This window comes from Hippocampus comes, unplaced genomic scaffold (genome assembly GCF_001891065.2).
Source record: "Hippocampus comes isolate QL1 unplaced genomic scaffold, H_comes_QL1_v1.1 scaffold276, whole genome shotgun sequence".
Lineage (NCBI taxonomy): Eukaryota > Metazoa > Chordata > Actinopteri > Syngnathiformes > Syngnathidae > Hippocampus > Hippocampus comes.
The window spans coordinates 1,484,063-1,499,058 of NW_017805074.1; the positions used below are offsets into that span (position 1 = coordinate 1,484,063).

At 41.9% G+C, this 14,996-nt stretch overlaps 1 protein-coding gene across 2 annotated transcripts in view; it reads right to left on the bottom strand.

Annotated features, from left to right (window-relative positions):
* Window positions 1–264: 264 nt before the first annotated feature.
* ets1 (v-ets avian erythroblastosis virus E26 oncogene homolog 1) overlaps window positions 265–14,996 on the bottom strand; it is a 41,615-nt gene continuing 26,883 nt past the window's right edge. For both annotated transcript variants that reach the window (XM_019864961.1, XM_019864962.1), the window contains 7 exons: window positions 11,564–11,683; window positions 10,849–11,049; window positions 10,508–10,585; window positions 9,693–9,938; window positions 7,532–7,792; window positions 3,507–3,625; window positions 265–3,140 (listed from right to left, as the gene is read on the bottom strand). In XM_019864961.1, the coding sequence (XP_019720520.1) occupies window positions 2,925–3,140; window positions 3,507–3,625; window positions 7,532–7,792; window positions 9,693–9,938; window positions 10,508–10,585; window positions 10,849–11,049; window positions 11,564–11,683 (1,241 nt within the window). In that variant the 3' untranslated portion in view covers window positions 265–2,924. The remainder of the gene's footprint in view (window positions 3,141–3,506; window positions 3,626–7,531; window positions 7,793–9,692; window positions 9,939–10,507; window positions 10,586–10,848; window positions 11,050–11,563; window positions 11,684–14,996) is intronic.

Genomic DNA, 14,996 nt, shown 5'->3' on the forward strand with positions numbered 1-14,996 from the left:
ACTAATTTTTCTTGACTCAGTCTCGTCGTTTTGTACTGAGCAGCCAGGACTGCCACATCTATCGTTCTCATCACATTCATCCATCCATGCAAACAGAGAAACACGCATTATTTGTTCACATATATTTTATAACATTTTTGAAGTACATTAAGTACATTTTAGAAATAGAGGCTACAGTTTATAAAACCTTTCCAGCAGAAATCATTGATGGGCCAGCATCAGCCTTTTTCTTTAGCAGACAGATCTATTTTTTATATTTCACAAAAAAAAAAAAAAAAAAAAAACAAGAAAAAAGAAAACGCTACATTGTTCAATCCTGTGCTACCTTTAATATCCCATGAAAGCACCAGATGTCTGCAAATCCTTTTTTTATATATAAAATATAAATTATTGAAAAAATATTCAAATGTTTGTGAACTAAATACAATAAAAAAGCATCTCATAACAAAAATATAAAATATACAAAAAAAACAACATGAAAACAAAAAGGTTTTCCTTCTGAATCCTTTTTTTTTTTAATGGGCGATATGCATATGCCACAAACTGAGGGTATTTACCAGCTAACGTTCTTTTAAGACATACAGTAGATCTGTGAAAGTAGAAATTGCTCTGAAATAATTGTGAAAATATCATCAGGTTTACCCCCAGCACCTGGAACTAAAAAAAGCCAACTCCATTCTGCAAAAAAATAAAAAATAATAATAATTTGTCAGCGCCAAGTTCCGCTTCTTTAAAATGGGAGGCGATATAAAAACAGTGTTTTAAACATGTAGGAGGGGGAGGAATAACAGTGTAGCTGTTGTTAACCAAACACTTAAAGGTCAAATCGGTGGAGTCCGTGCTACAGATTAAGATGGCTGGACAAACATCTTCCCAATGAAACGTCACTTGTAAAGTCAGTGGGAGACCACGAGAAGCTAAATTATACATGAGTCTTTGTGCTCAAGCCGCGTGTGCCTTTCCATTTCCAAAACTGTGAGAGAATCACGCTCATCGTCTTCCCAACTTTTGGGTCCATACACAAAATTGGGGGTCCAAAGACCTCACAAAGCTTTTGGTTGTTATTCCGGCTTTGTCGCTTGCTTATTTGCCTAATCCACATCTCTGTGGCGCATGATGAAACACAATCTGTACAAATAGACATATCCAAAGCTATTTTCATCAATATGGGTAACATTCAGCTACTGTAAACAATAACATTGTATTTATAAGATGATGCTCAACTTTGGCATTTCCCATAAAAGCCAGTGTACAGCCCATTTGCCAAACTCATCTGCAACCAGTGAATCCTAATGCGCAAACATACGTGGATGGAATCATATGCTCCCTCTAACTTCAACTCATCTCAATTCTCATTCTCAAGAGTTTCCACATATTTTCCTGAGCATGTTCTCATGAGAATTTAGTGGCATTTCCCATCAAAAGTAATGCCCCGCAATCCAGTGAAATTCATATTTTAGGGGGTACTCCGGAAAATAATAGATATAATTTTGGGGTCCAGTTAGAGCAAAACACCGTAAACTGTGCCATAAGAAATTTAGAGATGGGCATAACAATAAATAACTTCTTGTTATTTAGGAGTGATTGCGTGCAATTGGTTGTGGATGATTCGCATCGTGATGCAATTGAGGCAAAAGCGAGGCATCAAACAACGGGATCCAGAACATTCCGAGATACAGCGGATTGTGTGGAAAAAAAAAAAAAAAACAATAAATATTTTATCACTGTCACTAATAATTCCATACAGGAAATATATACATATACCACAACCAGACACTTAGAAAAAAATAACAACATTCAGTTTCCTTGGAGTCAAAATGAAATGAAATGAAATGCCAATTTGTACTTGACAGATAAACTACAGACAAAATGTTTGGTAAGAAATGTGAATCAAAAAGACGTAACAGGAAATGTGGAGCTGGATTACATTAATGAAAATAACATGGCCCATAAAAAAAAAAGAATTTTGTTTGTGGAGCGCGATTCACTTTGAATCCAACTAAATTCTCATGAGAGCATGATTTCCTTCACCTTCTCCCCATCCACCACTTGCAGCTTTCTTTCTCTCTAATCGACCCTTTCCAAACTCAACACTCCATCCTCGATTCCTCGATCTGCCTTCAGACATTCCGAGCATTCGTCCCTCAACTACACATTACCTGTGACGACTAATCAAACACTGCTGAAAACGACAGTGAACAGACATTTTTTTTTTTAATATATACTTTAAAACAACCATAGATTTCCCCGCAATGATTGTCTAACGTTTGCTAATACTGCTGGTATTTGCACAAAAAAAAAACCAAAAACAAAAAAACAACCTCAAGAATTTCAGTCAATACAGGAAAGCACACCCCAAAAAAAGTTTCATAAGCAACGGTTACTTTCAGTCGTCTCACAGACACTCTTGGTATGAGTCTCACGCCATGCAATCCCGTCAGCAAACTTCTCAAAGGTTTTCGACAGCTAGACTTGTTTGGTTCCGCTGTTTTTTTTTTTTTACCTTCATTGTTGATACATTTTACAATGTACTTTATATGCCTACTGATGGGGTTGCATTGGCTGCTGTCAGCATCAGTGAAATAATACTTAATCATATTGACGCTTTTTTTTTTTTTTGGTCCAAGCTGGGAAAAAAAAACAAAATGAACAGTTGCCTGTCTTGGTCCTCTTGTCCTGTGCTCCACCAGCACGGTGCAACCTACATCTGCAAAAAAATACTCGCAGAATATATACAATCACACCTCCAATGCAATTTTGGCTTTGTATCCTGTTAAAACCTCATCCAAGAGCACTACGACGACAAAACCAGTTAGTCATTAAACACATTTTCGCCCCCTCCCCCCCAATAAATGTTTGTTAAGCTCACTTAATGAGTGCCAGTCCAGGTGGCTTCATTGTCTTGCTTATGTTCCCGCGGACTTTCACTCGTCCGCGTCTGGCTTTACGTCCAACATGGCGTGCAGCTCCTCGGGAGTGTAGCCCAGCAAGCTTTTTAAGTCACAAACAAAGCGGTACACGTAGCGCTTCCCTGACGTCTTGTGGATGATGTTCTTATCGTAATAGTAGCGCAGGCCGCGGCTCAGCTTCTCGTAGTTCATCTTGGGCTTGTTTTTCCTCTTTCCCCACCTGCGTGCCACCTAAAGATGATGGGATGAGCGGATTAGGATTTGCGGTTACGATGATGAAATGGTAACAGCGTATGTTTTGCAGCCAGGGTAATATCACCAGAGAGTAATATCTGGAATGACGTCATCTTGTGTTACGCTCTGAGCATGATCACACTACGGCATGGAAGACGTGAGACGCGAATGCAAAGATGAAACGAGACGACTAAATCTGCATAACAAGAATTGTTATGCGGAAAAATCCGGCATCTTTTATAATTACCGTCATGGAGCCAAACAAGAATTGTTGCAAAGTAAAAGCCGCGTTTGTTCATGTGGTTAACGACTTAGGACCTCCCAGGGCGTGTGCCCGTGACCAGCGGGGTCGCAACCTCTCACCTCATCTGGGTCGGAAAGCTTGAACTCCCAGCCGTCGCCTGTCCAGCTGATGAAGGACTGGCAAGACTTATCGGTCAGCAGCTCCAGGAGAAACTGCCACAGCTGGATGGGGCCTGTGCCTGCAATCCGCACGAGAAACACAAGGTGTTCAATTTTTGGGGAAAAAGTACTCCTCGAAATCCTTTCTTCTTTTACACCCTGACCAAATCGACAACATTCATGTCGGAATTTCTGGCAAGCAGTGGCTGCGTTCTACACGTGGAAACAATCCCTTGCATTCGACATCCATCTGGACACTGGGGTAGGTGACATGACACCAACACTTTCCTTTAGAAAAGCACCCAAGCCAGGCTGCATTTTGCAAAAATATACATCAAGTATTTCATTGCCGCACAGCAATGTACAGTCGTTCATTTCAAGTGCGATGCATTGCGAAAGAAGAGAAGTCACAATATAACCCCTGGCTGACGGTGGACTACAATGTATCCCTTTGTGCTTCTTTCATGCACTTAAAAATATTCATATGGGTCAGAAGGGTGTTGAAAGTCAACCGTCTGATGCAGCCTGAACCCAAAGCAACCAACGTCCTCCCTAAAATGTCCTCCATTGTGTTTTCATTCATCTGATGGCAACCCTGTTCATACGGAATCTTAAGACAAGTTGCGGTTCTTTTTCCAGATTTCTACACCGATGAAATCACTTGTTTAAAATGACCCGTCTGGAGTAATCGGCCACTCGCGAAATACAAATTGGATGTGAGGCTTATAATTTATTATGTAATAAAGCAATAACCGGTTGGAGGCTGATGGCTTACAGTGGCGGGGGGAAAAAAAAAGTGTGAAAGCAGAACAAAGACTGTTTTAAAGAAATGACTGCTTTCTTGCCTGTGCAAGACTGCAGCACACTTTGATGTTGTGGCTTTTCAGCGTATATACATACTAACCCACCTGCTGCCGAGGCGTGCATGTTGAAATTACACCTGCGTATGCAGCACACGCTGCCACAGCAACCGCCCCCCCGCCCAAAAAAAAAAGAACATTAAAAAAGAAATATTCGGGGAAACAAAGCATGTGGGTTTCACACTTCACATGACATTTGTGAGCATGCGGCTTGTGCTTGAGTGCGGTAAAGACGCATACGGTGCTAACACTGGCTCTCTTTCACCGCTTTGACTCACATTCCAACGTCTGCCACTGCAACAGCGAGGCCCTTCAGCGGCAAATGGCCACGCTCGTGCATAAAACGCAGACTACATTTTTTTCTTATGAAAAGACAAATGTTTCCAAAAATATCATACAATGGCCTTGTACTGAAAAGGCGTACAGTGAGGCTTCACATAAGCAGACCGTCACCCAACCAAAATGGAAAATTTGATCCAACAAAGTATCACTGGCAAACAGGCTACGGGGCTAAAATATTGCCAACGATGACCAATTATGGTTATTTGAAGAGCAATCAAGTTAAAAAAAAAAAAAAGTTGCAATATTGATTTTTTTTTTCCTTCAACTTACTTTCTCAGAATTTTCGGTGATTAAAAAACTAAAGCAGTCATCTACACTGTTGTGTGAGTTTTATAAATGAATGAACATTTATTTGTGTGACTGCACACTTTATAACTTAAACTGTACTTTCTTGATGTTGGGCGCACCTCCCCCCCCGCCGTCAAAAGTGCCAATGGGTCCCATTGCCCATGCAAATATTTTAAACTCAACTCATCTGCAAGGGCTTTATATATTTTCTTGTTGCCATCAGAACAAACAGCTTCATGCAAAATAGCTCAGTGGCGTGTAAAACGTTTTCTACGCTTGTGAGCATTTCAGCTGAAGTGTGTTCAAGATGATGCGAGGCTGACAGATTGTAGTGCAGGTGGCTGTTGAAATGTCGGTTAGTCAGAGGAAACCATGGAGACGTCGACTAAGTTTTCTTCGTGTGGCCACCTCCAAAATAGTGTCACGTATCATGGCACCACTTCGGGCTTGTGCACGGCTGTATGAAAATAATTATTGAGACTTTTGAAAATATTATTGACACTTTTGAAGTAGATGTACAATTACCCTCTAAAAGTTACATTCTGATGTGTTTTGAAGCTGTTGTGTAACTTGCTTGACAATGAGAAGTTTTTGATCATCTATCCCGTCAATGCTCGCAATGTTCTCCTAAGAAACTGTTAAGATCTATTTTTTTCCTTTATGTTGTTTCGAGTTTGACCAGAAGTCACTGCATGGAAGCTGCAAGGCACAGTTTTTGATCATCTATCCCGTCAATGCTGGCAATGTTCTCCTCTCCGGCTAAGCAACTGTTAAGATCTATTTTTTTTCCTTTATGTTGTTTCGAGTTAGACCAGAAGTCACTGCATGGAAGCCGCAAGGCCGAAAACCAACATTGAATGCCGGCGACCTTTGATCCCTCAGGCAGCACTGCATCAAAAATTGACATCGGCACTGCATCAAAAACCAACATCAACGTGTAAATGATATCACCACATGGGCGAAGGAATATTTCAGAATACCAATGCCAGTAAATACAATTCGTCTCTCCATCCGAAAGTGCAACTATGCAAAGCAAAAGCCATTTATCAACAACACCCAGAAAGGCTGCTGGCTCTCAAGTTCATCTAAGATGGACTGATGCAAATTGGAAAAGTGTTTTGTGGTCTGACGAGTCCACATTTCAAATTGTTTTTGGAAATGGTAGACGTCGTGTTCTCCTGGCCAAAGACGAAAAGAACCATCCGGAACCTAGCTGGCATCTAGTAAGGTATGGGGCTGTGCTAGTGCCAATGGCATTGTTAACTTACACATCTGTGAAGGTACCATTCATGTTGAAAAGTACAGAAATATATGCTACCATCCAAGCAACATCTTTTTCATCTATTTCAGCAAGGCAATGTCAAACCACATTCTGCAAGTGTTACAACAGAGTGGCGCTGTAGTAAAAGAGTGTGGGTACTAGACTGGACTGCCTGCAGTCCAGACCCGTCTCCCATTGAAAATGCATTAGGCATTAGGAATAATGCCTAATGCATTATGAAGCGTAAAATATGACAACGGAGACCCACAAATGTGGAACAGCTGAAGCTGTACTTCAAGCAAGAGCAGGAAAGAAATCCATCCACAGTTTCAACAATTTGTGTCCTCATTTCCCAAACGTTTATTGAATGCTGTTAATAGAAAAGGTGATGTAACACAGTGGCCAACATGACTCTGTCCTGGCTTTTTTGGAATATCTTGCAGCCATAAAATTCAGAATTAATGATTATTTTATCAAAACAATAAGGTTTATCAGTTTGAACCTTAAAGATGTTGTCCTTGGAGAATATTCAATTAAATGATTGGAGACTGTTTTTATTTATGTTGAACACAACATACCGACTCTATTGAAATTGCATGCATTTGTTTTGTGAACATCATTTTTTTTTAAGGTTTGGAGACTATTACACAAGGATGTAGGGCAGGTGGCTGAGTGTTGGCCAAAACTGGTAGGTTTGAACTACATTTGCATCAGAGGAAGTTTGAAGATTTACATTATCTGCCTCTGCAAATGCCACAAAAGATGAAGCGATAATTTGACTCTGGTTGCATACGAAGGCAGGCATAATTTCAGTTTCAGCAGCGTTGCTGAGACAACCTGGAAAATGTAGGTTGAGATGTGGGCTGCAGATTATAAAAAGCGCGATTAGAAGTGCACAAAATCAACGACAGCAAGGAAAAAAATGACTGCACAAGCACTATGTATTTTGTTTCTTTTCGTGTACATGAGTGTGATTACTATTATTTCTTCGGTGAAAAGGGGGAGGTAAAGGTCATCGGACGCTATGGGTAGGCTTGGAAAAAACTTCCTTTGACAAGAATGAACTGGGTCCTGCGCAATTGAAATGTTACTTTCATCATATTATTAATATTTTCACTGTATTATTTCATTATAGGTTCAAGTACATGTACAATTACCAAAAGAAAAGTGTTTTGAAGCCATTAGACATAGAGTAGTGTTTAACTTTTCAAAGGATTTCATCGTAAACCGCTCACCTGTGTATCCTGCAAGTGCCGCCGCCGGAATGACGGGTTTGTCTTTGCTGAGGTCCGAACGTTCCCTCACGTAGTCTTTAAAGGTGCCCTTGGGCTTGTGGCCGTGCAACGCCGTGGGGTAATCCTCCGAGTCGAAACTGTCATACGAAGGTACCCGCTGTAGACTGCTGAACGACGACTGACTGCTCCAGGACTGCGTCAGGCGGTCGCAGCTTTCAAAGCTCTCGATGCTCTCAAAAGAGTCCTGGCCGCCCAGCTTACCTGCACAGAAATGGGATGGTTAAAAGAGTATCGCATTCCGTTCTAATCCATCCTGACTGATTTCCTTGAAGCCCTTTTCTTCCAAATGGTTCCTTTCTGTGATTTCCATTGTTGCATTTCTACTGTAAAGGGTCTCGAAAGACAGTCTCTGATGTGAACCTTGGTGTTGGGATGTCTGTTGCAGTGATACCCTCGTGTAGGGTGGCTGTAAACACACTTTTAAACTTTCGACAAAGCATCATCGCTTCCATTTTAGAGTTGCTCTTAATGAGCGAGCCGAAAATTAGCGTTGACCTGTTGGTGGAATAGATGAAGCTTGTCTGATACGTTTCCTTGATTGAAAAAAAAAAATGGTCACTTATTTCCGGATCATGTCACTATGCGGCACCGTAGCATCAATCAATCAATCAAACTTTGATTAAATAGCACTTTTCATCCATAAAAAAAGCAACTCAAAGAAAACATTTCAAATTTATAATATAAAAAGAGGACCACCGTCCCCTCACCATACACAAATATATCCATCCCCACAAGCAAACGTATGCTCACACACACACTCGCATGCACACAAACACACAAAATTTGTACACTTACGCTAATGATCCTGATATAAAAAAAAAAAAAAGACATGGCAAGGCACAGCAAAACCATATGAGGGGAGGGGAAAAAAAAAGCATATTTTTCTATTCTTTTTTTAACACTACTTATGAAGCTAAGCCGCCTACACGTCGCAGAAGGCATAAAAAACCCTGAGCAGCAATGCCAAGCGGGACCATACTTGGGCAAGCCAACCTACTATAACTTTCTGGTGAAAGCGTCTCCACCTTGATAGATAATGAGCTAGTTTTCGGCCTGAGATCATGAAACATTTTAACACAAGACCACAGTCCTCACTTTCGGTACAGTAGTCCTTTGTTTGGTTCAACTTCTGCCTTTTACACCTCGTTGCGCTTCTGTAACCACTATTTGGATTTCATTTCAAACGCCGGTAGTAGACAGTCGCACAAATTGCCTCGCTATTTTTGGGCTTGGGAAAGATAAGGGCCGCCTTTCATTGGTAAGTCATTAACAAATGACAGATAATGCAGCACCTTGATTGATGCCGAAATGTTTGACTGGCCAAATTGGAGCCACATGTGGATATCAGCCGAGCCGCAAAAATACTTTCCCACCAGAGCACAATGCGCGGCTCAAAAGTAACATGTGGTGTGTGGGATGCACGGGGATTGGATCTTGTACATTGCACTGGAGAGGGGGAATTTGTACAGTACACAAGGCACTTGCTCATCGGTAGAAAGTGAGGAAACAATCCAAGCGTTACCTTATATACGTGTTGTTATCCCTGCAAAATTGCGCGTTTGCTTGGGGTTAAATGCCACCTCACACAGCTCTTCAACTACAGCTGATGGAAAGATTTTTGGTTTTGTTTTTTTTAAATTACTAATGACTCTTCGTAAAACCTCCATTGAGACAAAAAAATTCCAAACCGCCAACTTACACACTCCCTTAGGGTATTTGATTCATTTTAAGATTAATGAAGGAATAGTATGAACAAAAGGAAAAAAAAAAAAGCTTCAGTATTCATGTTTTTGTTTTGAACTATGAAGGCAGGTTGTGGTGTGTTTCTGTGTCAGTACCCTCGACCTAGAATCGTTGTGAAAAGCAGATTTGCCGAGACCACAAACCAACCAGAGGACCCGATGATCTCTTCTGGTGGCATCGGCATACTCGGATGCACTCAAACAGCAATGACACGCATACAAGCACCACTGACGTGCCTCACAAACACCTCATGCACATTTCAGAAAAGACCAAAACAGGAATCTGCGCACGAAAAAGCCATGCAGACCGATCTGAACTCAAATCTATTCCATGTGTTTCGACGCTTGACCCCCCTCACCTCTGCTCAGACGTCCCACACACATGTTGTCAGGGGATACCACCTCCTGTTTGACAGAGAAGTAGTCACCCTGCAGGGGGTTGAGGGGCGTGTCCCGTAGGATGACAGCGGGGTATTCGCTCTCGTACTTGAGTGTCAGTAATTCCTCTGAGCTGATGGGATGAAGCGTCTGGTAGGACTCTGTGATGAAGCTGGGCTCCGAGTATTCAGAGGGGGGAACGCACTGGGCATGCTCGACGCCATAGCCTGAAGTTGGTAGGGAGCAGAGAAGAACCAGAGCAGGAAAGGGAAGAGCAAAACAGAGGAATGAGATGAATCTTTTGAGAAAGAAATGTGATCATCCTTCATGGGATGACTCCAACTGCGGCAGATAACGCTGCGCGGACCCAGCCGAGCCTTCAATGATCAGTAATTCGAGAAGAGCACAACAAGACTTTTACAAAACAAAACAAACAACTAAAACAAAAACATGAATCTACATGAACTTCAAGGCAGTGGTTTACATCTACTTTGATTGGCAGTCGTTCAAAATGAGGGGGATTTTTGCCTGCACTGCTCGAAACCGTCCCAGTTGCTATCTGTTGCCGCCTGCTGCCCCTCGCATGAAATCAGAGCAGTTAAATGAGGACATTATATTTTTCTGAATTAGGGTGAAAATAATAGAACTTATTTTCAACAGACAGACTGCTGGAAAGGACAAACGTTTCAGACGAGATTACAAATTTATGAGCACAAAGATTTGCAAAACCTACACTGTAACGCTTTGCATCAAGGGCAATTCAACATGGCTGGCATCGACTGTGGCAAGTACTTACTGACAAAGTAGTCTGAGGTATACCGGGATTCCTGGAAGTTGGAGGTCAGTCCGTTGTTGGGGTAATGCTTTGTGTCTTCTTCATGAAAAATACATAAAGAATCAGTTGCTGAGCGTCAGTGACCTCGACATTGATTTTATGTATCACGTAACTGCATGCAGCATTATTAAATATGAATGACCTCAGCCAATGTGTGCCTTCCTGTTTGGCTCCTGTTACAATCGCAAATATCGACTAAATGAACACAAGCAAAAGATCACATCCCTTGCGCAGGCTTCTCACATATGACGTTTTAGCGTCATCAACCTTATAACCTCTGTGCAACAACATAGCAATCTTACCTTTTTGAAGCATTTCTAAATGCTCCCAAAGGATGTCGCCAACAAAATCAGGCGCTAAGTCCAGGAAGCGCTCCTTGCCCATGGCGCACAGGCTGCCGCCATTCATGCAGAATCTATCAAAGTCGACGTTCTTCAGACTGAACTCGTTCACAGTCCACGTTAGCCACGCCACTACGTGGCTTTCCGTCCATTGTCTGGGGTCTGGAGAGGATCAGAAAAGCAGGGATTGCCGTGAATATTTTTACCTTGCGCATTTGACACAAACGTTTATTAACAGTCGGAACAGCTGAATTTTCCAGCACGATCTTGCCGCACCTGCTGGTGTTTGTCACTGAATTGAACTGGCCACATTCAGTCCACTTCATTCAAACCGTCAGGCATCGGTGGCCGTAAACAAGCAGAAGCTAATGATGGTGTGCCTGTACAATTCCACTGGCCAATATCAGACAGCAGGACTGTTGTTACCCATAGCAGGAACGGTCGCTGCAGTTGGCCTCAATTACGATGCTACGTAATTACTTTGCTGTCTACATTCAAAGGATGTTGCAGTTTTATCCTGAAATGAAACGCACCCAATGTGAGGCCATGTTTTTCATGCTATCTACGGAAGGATATGACATCTTGTATGTGGCACCATTGTGGTTTTTAGGGCTCAGTTTTGGTTCAGTTGGGAACCCCGGGTTTAAAGACTCATCGGTGTACAAGTCAACTCTACCTTTGGGAATACCCAGTCGCTGCTGTTCTTTGGTGAATCCACTGAAGGTAGCCTTTAGAGCTTGGGACATCATCTCTTTACTTCCGGGAGTTAGCAGCGGAACATCTCCACACTCCGGATCTGCCAAATCACAAATTACAAAGAGGAATGAATTTGACAATACTCTGCAAAAATACTTTCATGAAGTCTATTGCAAATTGTAATCACGTAATAAAGTTGAAGCTTTACAGGTAGCTTCTGTCAAAAACTGTACAAGCATTGCAAACATACACGTGACTGTAAATAACAATGATTACAACATCCTCATGTTAAAAACATTGATCGTCACACCGTTGCGTCTCGCTACACCTCCTTGATCGCAGATGTACGAACAAGCCATTCATTCATGTTCCGAACCGCTTATCACTCATTGATTCAACAGAATTTGACGAAGCATTGTTTCGGGAAGCACACGCAATGTGTAAATGTCTCCTGTATCAAAGGTTCTTCACCCGGTGTTCTGCTTCCAAATAAACACAAGATGTTTATTTGCCCTTGGACCAAAGGCCAACCTCGACCGCGCATACCTTCAAATATTGGGTGGGTGGGCAGATACAGACGCCTGGTGCCCATCAGTGATACGATGACCCCTTCTTAGCCCTCCTGCAATGTTGCCCCGACACAGTGGACTTACTGTCGCCAGACCAAGCATCGGGTCAAACCCTGGGAAGGGTCAGGGGTCAAGAAATGAGGTGATGATGTCATCTAGGCTGTCGGCGAGGACGAGCCAAGTTGGGGGTGTGACCTATCTTGAGGGTCTCAGTCAAGACACTATGCTCACTGTTCTCCGCTCATAGCCAGTGGGCACCCAGTGGGGAACAGAACTCTCTTTGATGCCTTTAAACAGTGCCTGATGACTCGCGCTCATCTAATTAGATTGACCAGACTTAAGAAGTGTGGGATACACAGGCCAACCAGGGAGATGACAAAGGAACAACAGCCACCAAGATTACTAGGATGGACTGCAAAAAAAAAAAAAAAATTTAAATAACAATAACTGGACAAATACTTGGCAAATTAAGAAAAAGGGTGCCTGTAAGGAGATTAACAAGGAAAAAAAAATTATAATTCTGGCTGTTTTGGATTTTAAAAAAAATGAACACGAAATACATCACAAAATTCAGAGGTGCAAGCTTTTCATCAGAGGGATCATTTGATTATTTCAAACAAATAAGCTTGAACTTGAAAAGCATGGAATAGAACATTATATCCTGGAAAGGTTTTCTTATTTGTTTCCTAATTCCTAGTTGCTTTTTGAGGTGAAATTCATCGAAAGCCAGGCAAGAAGGCAAACTGCTGATTAAAAAAAAAAAAAAAAAATGTGTCACACCAGCATCAAACCAACATGTTCAGACATCTTCACTGGGCTGGTGGTTTTATCTTCCAGCAATGCGCATGAAAGCGGTGTATGCTTCATGCCTGCCATGACCACTCACTGACGTCTCGACCCAGTCTGGAATTCACAGCAACATTCCCTCCCTTCGCCCATGTAACCAATCTCTGTCTGTGTAAAGTTTGGTGTGCCTTTTTTTTTTTTCAAGTTGTTATCCTCAAAATAAGTGACCCCCTAAAATTTATGTGATTTAGTAGCCGCTCGAAAATAGGATATAACTGTGCAAAGGCCAAGTTGGTGATCATAATGTTCAAAGTCAGTATAATATACAATTTGCTGCAATTAAGAGTAAATATACGGGTGTTACGGGGTCATATAAGCTGACAACACACATTTCCGATCGCATATTTTTACTTGGGGATAAATTGTTAGTACAGTATTGCGTGACATATGCAGACTCAAAATACAAAAACGTGCTTTCCTCATCTCCCAAAAAACTGGCTAAATGTCACATTTGCTGCAATTTGAGATGGCATTGGGGCTCAGACAGTCTGTGCTTTGATGTAAAGGCCACGGCGATGGGTGGCTTTTTATTTAAAGTGGATCGAGTCGGGTTTGCCTGCACTTTCCAACTGCTTGAGACTCCCCCCCACGCCCCTCCCGTATGCTTTTATCAGCCGCTACAACTTGTAACTTGCGATTGAAGACTTGTGCCCACTTTAACACCAAATCCTCCATCAAAGACATACGGCACTAAGAGCTGCCATTACCCACTCTTTGATGCGAGAAACATGAGAGCTATGGTGAGCGTAAACGCACGAGTGCAGTGGGAGGAAGTTCTTTTGTTTGCATTTGGATACTGAAGATCATCCCTCATTAGTCCCCCATGAAATAATGGCATTAGGAATGGCAGCAATGGCGTTAACAGTAACTGGGGAGGAGTGTCTTTTTCAAAAAAAAAAACACTCAAACCAGCAATCTTCCAATCGGTTGCTGGCCACTTTCACTCTTTGGTCATGACATCCATAAAGCACAGTTTCATAAAAAGTCAAAGCTAACAAGTGCTCATACTAAATTTTCAGGTCAACGCTGTTATGCACAATTACTGTATGTGTCGGGAAACACACATCCAAATTGATGCCAATGTATTCTTTCTTTAGTTTCACAGATATTTGGAGTGTATACTTTATATATTTGTAATGGGCAAATTGAGCTATACTGTATTGAATGTATACAATTTTATCGTAACCTATCATTGTAGTGTAACAACATTCTGATGGAGGTAATCACTCTACTGATGGCTAAAAAGTGATTTAAGTGCTTTAACGGAAAAAAAAAAAAGCATCGCTGAGAATGATCCACGTGAAACTTATCTGCGGCAGAGAGCTAATGTGCAGTGTGCATCCATTAGTGACAGTGGCTATGCTAGCATCATTCTAGGTGCTATCTCGTAAATGATGCCCTGATAGGATTTCAGGGCCTGCGAGTCCCATTAGAAACACAATGGTCAAGTGAGTTCAAGCATCCACAAGTCATCACTTTCCACATTAGACAAGTGTGGTTCTACCCACTTAGCTTACAAACGCGGGAGTGGCTCTGTCAAGACTCCGGGTGGAAAATACATTGCAGAATATATAGAATGGTCTCATTTTATATGTTGTCTATTCTGAGCGGTGCATCAGTCATTTAGGCATTGATTAACCACGCCTCTCTCACCGATATGCGAGTCACGGGCAGACTGCTGACTGTACTCTTTTCACAAAGGGAGTCTCACAAACGTCCAGTGCACTTTTTAAAGATGCGGACTTTCCAGCCAAGCCCATTCTCAACAACTAGCAAAGGTTCTGGAAAGACTTAAAGCTGCTAAACTACAACAAAAAAAAATGTCGTCATCCACACCTGAAAAAAATATCTGGAGCACAAAAGTGATGTAACTGTTTTGCAGATTTTTGCAGTCTTTGCTTCGACAAGAGAGACGAGCAGAGCACGGCTGAATAGGATAGCGAGGGAACATCCTGAGGAGGTGGTTGCTTCAGGACCGCTTAGTATGGGGCGGGGGGG